The sequence below is a fragment of the Lathyrus oleraceus genome, chromosome 5 (genome assembly GCF_024323335.1).
Source record: "Lathyrus oleraceus cultivar Zhongwan6 chromosome 5, CAAS_Psat_ZW6_1.0, whole genome shotgun sequence".
NCBI classification, from domain to species: domain Eukaryota; kingdom Viridiplantae; phylum Streptophyta; class Magnoliopsida; order Fabales; family Fabaceae; genus Lathyrus; species Lathyrus oleraceus.
Genome location: NC_066583.1, coordinates 621,161,270 through 621,171,926, shown reverse-complemented (window position 1 = coordinate 621,171,926; position 10,657 = coordinate 621,161,270). Strand labels below are relative to the sequence as shown.

Here is a 10,657-nt window from a genome sequence, read left to right as displayed (position 1 = left end):
TAACTTTACTTCGTCAATACATACTCTACTTTATTTAAAACACGTCATATCTTATATCTTATGAATTCATAAATTTGAGAGATATCTCAAAATTGAGTTAATTTAAAATGAAAAAAATATATTTCATAGACGATTGAAAATTGGAGAATCCAATTTGTAATTCAATTTTTTTTTTCTTTCCATTTAAGCATTCACCTTTTTTAAAGAAAAAGAAAAAGAAAAACCTTTTCTTTTTTTTATAGACAAGTGAATAATTTCATATCTATTTTAATTCAATCTTTTTCCAATTATACCTTAACATTTACCCTTTCATTCAATTTATTTCCATTATTACCACACAAAAGTCTCTTTGGATGGCTATAAAGCAATGAGGTGGATTGACAGCATTGCAAAAAAAAATTACACATATGATGGAGGGGGCATTGGGGTAAATTAACTATGTATTGAAAGAAATGTGAAATCTTCCCAACACATCATTAGTTTAAGCAACATATTTAAGATTGAGTGAACTATTTGCAAGAAGAAAAAAAGTAGAAGCAATGATAAGATGAAGCTAAGAATACTCAACAAAATAATTTGAAATTTCTTTGATTTATAGTAAAAGATTAAGATCAATTGTTCAACAATTACCAATTGGTAAGACCAAAACAAATGAAAGAATCAACTGTGTCATGAAACTCCACCTTCCCCAACTTCACCTTTCTAACATTACATAAATACTCTCAACAAAAAATATCAGAAACCATTGAAAGGTGATATTGCCTTGTCAAACAAGAACACCAAACCTACACCAAACCACTCTAAAAGCATTTCCTGTGTACGATCGAAGGACCGGATTCATCGTACTCAGCCTTCGCAATCCACATCTGCATTAGTATCCCAAATAAATCAAACATGTTAAGAAAACAATATATGCAATACTTCGAATGACCAGAAAGTGTTTAGTGTTTACCTGTTGAAAAGTGCTGAGAGAAGCTAAGATAGATCCACCAATCCAGACACTGTATTTTCGCTCGGGCGGAGCAACCACCTTGATCTTCATGCTGCTTGGAGCCAACGCGCTAATTTCCTTGCTCATTCTGTCTGCAATACCAGTAAACATGGTAGAACCACCACTGAGTACTATGTTTCCATACAAGTCCTTTCTGATATCAACATCACACTTCATGATTGAGTTGTAGGTCGTTTCGTGAATGCCAACGGCTTCCATTCCAATCATGGACGGCTGGAAGAGAACCTCAGGACAACGGAAACGCTCAGCGCCAATGGTGATGATCTGTCCATCAGGAAGCTCATAGCTTTTCTCAACAGAAGAACTTGTTCTTGAAGTTTCAAGCTCTTGCTCGTAATCAAGCGCAATGTAAGCCAGTTTTTCCTTCACATCCCTTACGATTTCACGCTCGGCTGTCGTAGTGAACGAATAGCCACGCTCGGTTAGGATTTTCATCAGGGCGTCGGTGAGGTCACGCCCTGCTAAATCGAGACGAAGGATAGCGTGTGGAAGGGCATAGCCTTCGTAAATAGGTACCGTGTGGCTCACACCATCTCCAGAGTCAAGAACAATACCTGCATAAATTCATTGCATGTTTGTTTATACTAACAAGCATAAAAATCTTTGAATCTACATTAACCGAAAAAGGACTAACCGGTTGTTCGACCACTGGCATAGAGCGATAGAACGGCCTGGATGGCAACATACATTGCAGGTGTGTTGAATGTCTCAAACATAATTTGTGTCATTTTCTCACGATTAGCCTTCGGGTTAAGAGGCGCTTCGGTGAGCAAAACCGGGTGCTCTTCGGGGGCTACGCGAAGCTCATTGTAGAAGGTGTGATGCCAAATCTTCTCCATATCATCCCAATTGCTCACAATACCATGTTCAATTGGATATTTTAGAGTCAATATACCACGTTTGGACTGAGCTTCATCTCCAACATATGCATCTTTTTGTCCCATTCCAACCATCACGCCGGTGTGGCGTGGTCGGCCAACAATGCTAGGAAACACAGCCCTTGGAGCATCATCTCCAGCAAATCCAGCCTAAACATCGCAAATCACAATGATATAGTTTCACAGCAAATCAATAAAAAGTGAGAGTTATTATGCAAACATCACCGAAGAGAAATTGAAAAAGATGCTACTTTACCTTAACCATTCCTGTACCATTATCACAGACGAGTGGTTGAATATCCTCTTCGGCCATTGTCTTTCAAAAACTGCACAAACCATAATTTAAAGAATTTGGCACAATATCAAATTATCTAAAACTCTTCAAAACATTTAGAATTTGGTTAACAAAAAATGAAGAAGAATACATGCAGAGAAATTATCAACAAAGAGATTGATATAAAAACCTGAAATGTTGCTTCAAAAGAGAGAATGAATGAATTCTCTGATCTCAGGTGCAACCGTTGAACGCACCAAAAGACAATAATAATGCAGGAGAGAAGAGGTCCAACTCGAACCTCAAGATTGAACGTGTTTTTCAGTCTATAAATAATCGTGCTCCACGTTCACGACAATCTTTCACCAACGTCCAATTCTATATGAACGACATTTACGTTGTTGCTAACGCGTGTCTCATTCACCATGTTCTCTAAATCATTCCATTGCTTTTTATAGTTTACCCCATTATTAGCACCTCCACTATTTCCTTTGACTTATCCATTTCGGGATCATTGGATCATGGTGAATATAGCCCTTGCAAAATAGAATAATGCAAGGCGTTTTTCCTTGGTAAAATTATAAATATCACATTTTTATTTATAAAGGAATGTGAGCTAAGTTTCAAATACTAGAAAAGAAGTTGAGCTTAAGCATTTAATGAACTCTGCCTAAATACAAATAGTTTAAAGAATGTGAATTTGAGTTTTGATTAAAACAAATTTGAGTTAGAGTGTGTTTCTTTCAAGGTAGTCTGGATGTTTGATAAGCGGTGAAATGTGATCTAGGTATGATGGAGTCATTTTTTGGTGCGACGAGGAGAGACTGACCTACAAGATTAATGTTTTAATATTTAAGTCGGTGATAAAATCAGAAACAAAATGAGTGAATAAATTTGGATATTTGAAATGACACACTTTTTTCTTTACCTAGTGAAAGCGGTTAAAATCGTCTGCGTGAGGTGAGGTGCATTGTGCGAATAATCATTTGATCTAATCAGACAGTTGTAGACGTGTCTGGAGGGCAAGATTTAATGTTCTTTGGATGAATGCGGGTTCTCCTACTCTACGCGCTTTACTGCTTGGTGGTGCTCTTGGGCCTTTTGCTTTGGATCTTGCGAACAACCCAACAGTTTTTCTAACCCTTTATCCATGATTTGTGGGGCGATGAATTGTCGTGTGCGCTCTAGCCTGACTACTTTCCCGAAGTAGATAGAAAGCCTTGACGGGACGTCACCATCAGTGGAAACAGACGCATTAAATGTCTTTCTTGTAATAAGTCACATTTTACAAGAAGTCTTTGACGTGTGTTCGTATGCTAGTCAACAATGATGCTTCCTTTTCCTCAAGGTACTCAAGTACTTTGAACAATCTTCAATAAAATCTCGACCGCTGGTAATGCATCTCGCATTTCCCCACGTAGTAGATCATATAACCCTTTGCGGCTAAGACACACATAAAAAGTTCCTAAAGCATCATTTCCCCCTTTTCCATTTGCGAACTATAAAAGCTCTTCTTCTTCGTCCTGCTAACTTCGATCTTTATTGTATTGGCGACCAACCCTGTTCTTTTAAGGTAAAGTCTACATCTTCCTTCTTTCTTTTGCTTCCTTATCTATTAGGGTTTCTCGAGAGTGGGTTTCTAATCTCTATGATGTTCGAACTTCTATTATTGATATGTTTAGTCAGAGTGTTGTTTCTTGATACTTGCCTTTTTCGTGTTGATAGTATTCTTCAAAATAAAAAAGGGGGACAAGTCTTTAGTGTGGATGGATCAAGAGACATTGAACACCACATATACCTTTGCCTATGATGGTGGTTTAGATTGAGCTTTCATCGAGGTGGGGCCTTTGTCTGACTAGGGAGTACTTATTCTCGAGGAAGACAAAAGGGTCTGTAACCAGTATGACGAGTGCATCATTCCTTTTCACAAGTGTTTGTTTTCCTTGATAGGTTTTCGCCTACCTTTAAGCACTTTCAAAGTTGTTGTTCTTAATCACTTGTTAATCGCTCAATCCAAATTACACGGTGATTTAGGATTATGTTAAAGTCTTCTAATGTTGGTGAAAATACAAGAAGAGTGTGCCAACACTAACACTTTTGTTCCATATTTTCAAAGCTTAATGTAGCTCAGTTAGTTCTTCAAATGATCAAGGCTTGATATCTCTTCATCATTGTTCCAGGATGTTTGAAGTCTACTATGATAGTGTGAAACACTTTCAAGGATCGATTCTTCTTGGTCACCCCTCTCAACAAAGAAGCTCATGCTAAAATATGATTAATAAAATTGGGTTGCCTTACCATTGTTTGGACATATTCTCCAAGTTCCAACAACAAAGTTACTTCTTATCAGAATCAGGGTCTTATGTTTACAAGATGGATGATTTGTCTTAAGAAGACATTTTTCTGAAGATACAACTAGTGTCCTTCCCTAAGGCTCTAGGTTACGCTGAGGGTGTTATCCCTTTTGATGTAGCGTCAAAGACGAAATTAAAGGGGCTCATAGATACCCGTATGATGGTGGAAGTCGGCTAAAAAAAGTTCTGGAATGTCATTTCTTGTGAGAAACTGAGGAAGCTTTCCTATTAAAAATATTTATTGATATTTACTCTATAACCAATATGCTTTTTCCCTGTAGATAACGTGCAATGTTGTTGTTCCATTGATTTGATGCTTTAGGTAAAATAACATGAGCAACAAAGATGTAAATTGTGAAGAGGCATCAAGTGGGACACGATGTTCCAACATGTGAGCATCATTTAGCCTAAGGTTGTTAGTTAATTTTAATGATTAAATATGTGAGTGATTTTGATTGGCTACAAGGAGACTTGTCATTTATGAGTTGTATCTTTTAGCAATATGTTTTTAAGTTTAAAAGATTGTTTAAGACAAAATTAATTTTAAATGAGATCAAACATCTTGGTGGACATTAATGTATAGAAAATTAAATCTACATCAAAATCAAATATGTTGGTTTCGACCCTTAACATGCTTGATATCCAAGGTAGATGAGACCAAGCTATGGCATCAAAAACTTGGTCATCTCAAACTCAAGAGCATGAAGAAGATCCCATTTGAATGAGACATGATTCTACTGCAGAAGCAGAGTACATTGTTGTGGGAAGAAGTTGCACCCAATTGCTTTAGGTGACACAAATGTTGAAGGAGTACAATGTCAAATAAGATGTCATGACATTATAATGCAACAACTTAAATGCTATTAATATTTCAAAGAATCTTGTCCAACTCAGTTGAACCAAGCACATTGACATTCGTCATCATTTCATCAGGGAACCTTTGGAAGATAAAATTGTAAACCTTGAGCATGTAGAAATTGAAAAGCAACTATAAGACATATTTACTAAAGCTTTAGATGTTGTAAAACTTGAAAAACTAAGGGTCAATATTGGTATTTGCATGAGTGAAAACTTATAGAAATTAAAAGCAAGGGAGGCGTGCAAGAATACAAGGAAAATTTCTCTCTTATGATCATTGTTACACGAGAAATAAGGTACACCCTTTCTATTTCAAACTCTTCTCATAACTATTCCATTTTTACACGCATGAAGATCAATCTCTTTCTCTATTATTCTAACATCGCTTTTAAGCTACTCCTATTTCAAGTCTTTCAACCTTGTACGAAAATGATCCAGAAATCTGAAAACTCTAAGACCTTTGAACCCAAACCCATTACTAATGCATGTAGGGTTAAAGTTCTTAGAGTCAAGATGAGGGAAGAAGAAACAACAAATAAATCTAAGGCTTCTGAGTCACGCAACAAGCTTGATGAACAAGATGTGTTATACAATGATGTACCTCTTCAAATGGTTGTTCCAGTTAATGTTTCAACAAAAGATCTAAGAATGCTGACTCAAAGAAGTCAAAAACATCTGAAAAGGTAAATTCCTCTGACAAAGACACTTATGTGCATGTTCATAAGCCTGTTGATTATATGAATAAAGACAATATGGATAATGAAGATGATACCACTGAGAATATTGTTGATTTTATTGAAACCACTACTAATCTACATGTTAAACTACATGTTGAACCATCTGATGAACCCTTTGTTGAACCCACTACTGAACCAACTATTGATGTACATGTATTTAATACGCATATGAATGATATCTTGGATGGAGATGATGATTCTACTAAATATTTGAGGAGTTACGACCCTCAAAATGTAGATCCTGAAGTTCAAGGTGAAAATAATGTGAAAGCTGATGACGATGATGGAATTCCTATTGCCAACATAATAAAGAGAATCATTGAGAATGTAACCAAGTCTCAAGATAAGGATACTCAAGAAAAGGATAAATAAGTGGTGGATATGGATGATAAGACTAAAACTGATGAAGAACCCGATATTACTATGATGAAGAGTATAGATAGGTTTGTTGTTGATAGGGTAAAATAGAAGAAGAAGAAGAAGAAGAAGAAGGAGAAAAATATACCTCTCAAACTCCCCATGAAGGATAATGTAACCAAGAAAGACAAAACTCCAAAAGGAAAGTCTGTGATAAAGAGAAGAAAGGTAGAAAGTAAAGTTATTGAGAAGAAGTCTCTAAAGATAAAACTTGTACAATCAAGTGACTCTGAGACAAATGATGAAGAAGATGTTCAGGACATTGTGTCCATCATAAGGAGAAAGGTTAGTGGAAAGAGAATTGTTGTGAATGTTCCTGCTGCACCCATGGATAATGTGTCATTTCATTCTGAAACAAGTGTTCAGAAGTGTAAATATGTACTTTAAATAAGGATTGTATATGAGAGAGAGCTAGGTAAAAAAACTCTTGATTGCAAAGAAATCATTAATTTATTGAAAACTGCTAGATTAATGAAGTCAGTTACTAATATTGGTCATTGCTATGAAACACTAGTCAAGGAGTTTCTTGTGAACATCTCTTCTGATTGTAATGTTGAAGGAAGCGAGAAGTATATGAAGGTGTATGTTAGAGGAAGTTGTGTGAAGTTCTCACCAAAAATAATTAATGAGTACTTAGGTAGAACCAAGTTTGCAGTATATGATGATATTCCATCTATAGACAAGATTAAAAAAGAGATAACTGGTGGGCAAGTGAAGCAATGGCCAAAGAAAGGATTACTCTCTACTGGAAGCTTGAGTATGAAATATGCTATTTTGAATAGGATTGGTGCAACAAACAAGGAACCCACAAATCATTGCTCAAGTATAACCTCTGCACTCACTAAGCTTGTCTTCCAAATAGGCACAAAGGCAAAGCTTAATTTTGGAAACTATGTTTTAAAACAAACTATGAAACACGCAGATTCATTTGCTCCAAAAATACCCATAACATTTCCCAGTTTGATAACTAGCATTATTTTGAACCAACATCCTAAGATTGTGTATACATAAGATGTGAAAAGCAAAAATGCATTGCCACTGACTTTTGATTATAGGTTGTTTGTCGAAACACATGTTCCATACATTGTGGTGACAATGCACGAAGGTCAATCTTATGATAAGAACTCTTCTCTTTTATCCAAGTCTACCAGAAAGGATGTGTTGCTTGAGCTCATAGAGGTTTCAAAATCCCTTTAATAAACTATTAGAGCAAGCACCATTAGGAATAAGAATGTAGATGGATTGATCAGAATGATGACCAAGAAGAAGGAAATTGAGGAAGAAGAAGAACCTGATAGTGAAGAGGAAGAGCAAATTACATGTGAGGAAGAAGAGGGAAATTATGAAGATTGAGTTTGTGTGTATGCTAGTTTGAAGTTTGGTTGGATGCTTTTGAGTGCAAAAGTTTGTATTTATTGATGTCCTTTTTGGCCCTCGTATATGGGCATGTTATATTTTTCTTATTCCAAAGTCTCAATTCTGATCCTGACTTGTTATTATGGTTCTGCACTTTGACAATGATCTGGTATTTCTTTTCATACCTTTGTCAAATTATGGCAAAAAGAGGGATTATTGATTAATTTGATTTGATTAATGCTATGATATTGTGATGATGGGTACATTTGTTATGATATGATTAACATCCACCTTACATGATCTCTAATACTATTTTTTTCTCTGCTGTTGTGTATGTTACGTTGTGGCATGCTACTTGTGTGTCCTCATTATTATGATTTTTTGAAGATTTACTCTTAGAGATTATTAAGTTGTTTTAGCCAAAATTTGCCAAAGGGGGGATTGTTATTCTTTTGATTGGATGCTTTAGGTAAAACAACATGAGCAACAAAGATGTAAATTGTGAAGAGGCATCACGTGGGACACGATATTTCAGCATGTGTGTGTCATCTGACCTCAGGTTGTTAGTTAGTTTTTGTGAGTAAAATTTTGCGTGATTTTGATTGGTTTCAAGGAGATTTGTCATTTATGAGTTTTATATTTTAGAAATATGTTTTTAAGGAAGATTAACTAAAAATATTGTCCAAGACCAAATCAATTTTAAATGAGATCAAATCTCTTGGTGGACATTAATGTATAGCAAATAAAATCTGCATCAAAATCAAATCCGTTTGGTGTCAATTCAGATGCCCATGCCCAATAAATATTTTGATATATAAGAAGAGTCATTCATAAAAAGAATGTGTGTGCAAGAATTGAAGACCTAGTGTGCCATGGTTTAATATTTGAGTCTTTGTTGTTGTTGTTTATTGTGCACCTCTATAGCGCCTGAGTACCATATTAAAGGTATAGAGGTTGATTTGTTAGTTGAGTTGTAACTCAATATTCTTTAAACCTGTTGTATGCATTGATCACTAGGGTTAGTGATTAAGAGAAAGTGAGAGGGATTCTCATATTTAGGGGGAATCCTAAATACAAAGACACGGGTAATATTAGGAAGATATGCATTGAACAAGGTTTCTTCATATAAGAATATTTATACTAATATTATTGAGAGTGGATTTCCTCTCTTGGGTTGGAAGCCCTTCAGACGTAGGTGACGTTGCATAGGACTGGGTTAACAATCCTTCGTGTTCTTTGTTGATTCATGATTTATTTCCCATTAACTATTAATCTGTTATAAGCAAGCTATACATATTATCCCAAACATTGTGTCTAACATTTGTCCTGCGAACGAACCATAATTTAAAATGTTAGAAAAAATTGCAGCAGATAAGGAGGACTCTTCGGGTTTCCCCTCTCCTAGCCAGTGCTACCAATATTCTGATCATTGGAAGGGTTCTAGTAACGCGAGCTCCAACTATTTTGGTTACTCAAGACACACCTACTCTGGCACGGGTGGAATTCTAGGATTCACTTGACCAAGTTATGATGGAGGGTGCTTCATGTTCATCATGATGTGACATTGGAGGAAACCTAGATCTTAGTCCTGAACTTGAAGAGATTCAAGTGGAAAGGCCGCTCATTAAACATCCCAACTTCTAGAGCGAGACTTAAGGAGGCCATCCTCCGTAGGGAATCCTACTTCCATTCTGACCGGGTTGTCCCATTCGTTACTAGCTTGACCTAGTCCGAGGATGGTTAGGGAGTTTCATTCTTCCATCTCCAGAGAATATTACTCTTATTTCTCCAACAAATATGAAGAAGCTCACCAAATGGAGTATTAAGACTTGGCTTATTATACAAGTCGTCCGTTGGTTATAATGGCCTTTGGTATTGTCAGGCGAGAAGAACTCTTTATTTCCAACCGCCTTTAAAGGGAGAATAAAGTTTCCAAATAATATGTTAATAATGCCTTTACCATAAAGCGGGACCGATATTTGGAAGAGCTTCGAGGAGTGCCTACCTTGATTTCGGGCATAAAGGCCATTGTGGAACCTTCTGTGTACCTCGACAAGCTAGTTGAGAAGGTGAAGTTGCTTATGTAAGAGGTGACAAAGATGAATGAAGCCTTTGTTTCTTCCCAAACATTGCTATCTACGATAGATGCCACTATAGGTGAAGGGAATCGGGTAGTAGATCCTTCCTAAAGAAGGATAAAAGAGCTTTAGGCATCTTTGAAGGAGTCTCAAGAAGGTCGAGAGAAGATTGAAGACGACCTATGTGAGATGCGTATTGAGAATATTGCCTCATCCATGAAGCATGCAGGGAATATTTCACAAGAGAAAGTCCATCCTGATCAAGCGATGGACGAGAGAAAGTCAATTTCTTTGGTGGATTATCCAGATGCATGGGTGTGCTTGTACCTGGTGCGGTTGTATCTTAGTTAATGATTAAATTTCATGGTTCCTGCTTTGTAGTGTGTATTTTAATTTTGGCGACTTACTATTACTTTTACCTATTTAGATGACATTGATTTGAGTCTCAAGTTCATTCCTCTAGGTGATCACTTTCTTTCTAAGATCGTGCTCGAAGTTTTATTGGAAGTCTATAGGGATAGGTCCCCACCAAAGGTCGATACCCCTTTATGCCCCCAAGTAAGAACCTAGTTCAAGGCCGATGTAATGTTGATACATCATTCCGTCTAGAGTATCTAACTACCAAGAAAGAGGGAGGGGGTTAAGCCCATAATTTATAATTTGTGGTTCATTGTCTTTATTTATGCATTGGAA

General features: G+C 36.4%; 2 protein-coding genes across 2 annotated transcripts; one reads left to right on the top strand and one right to left on the bottom strand.

Moving 5' to 3' along the window:
- Positions 1-563: 563 nt before the first annotated feature.
- On the bottom strand, positions 564-2,481 carry LOC127087165 (actin). The gene is made up of 5 exons (XM_051028028.1): positions 2,355-2,481; positions 2,147-2,216; positions 1,647-2,040; positions 953-1,566; positions 564-866 (listed from the first exon to the last, which is right to left on the bottom strand). The coding sequence occupies exons 2-5, from the start codon at positions 2,201-2,203 to the stop codon at positions 801-803; spliced, it is 1,131 nt and encodes a 376-aa protein (XP_050883985.1). The 5' UTR covers positions 2,204-2,216; positions 2,355-2,481; the 3' UTR covers positions 564-800.
- A 4,151-nt stretch (positions 2,482-6,632) lies between these two features.
- LOC127082469 (uncharacterized) lies at positions 6,633-7,541 on the top strand. The gene is made up of 2 exons (XM_051022706.1): positions 6,633-6,908; positions 7,008-7,541. The coding sequence occupies exons 1-2, from the start codon at positions 6,633-6,635 to the stop codon at positions 7,539-7,541; spliced, it is 810 nt and encodes a 269-aa protein (XP_050878663.1).
- The last annotated feature ends 3,116 nt before the right edge of the window (positions 7,542-10,657 follow it).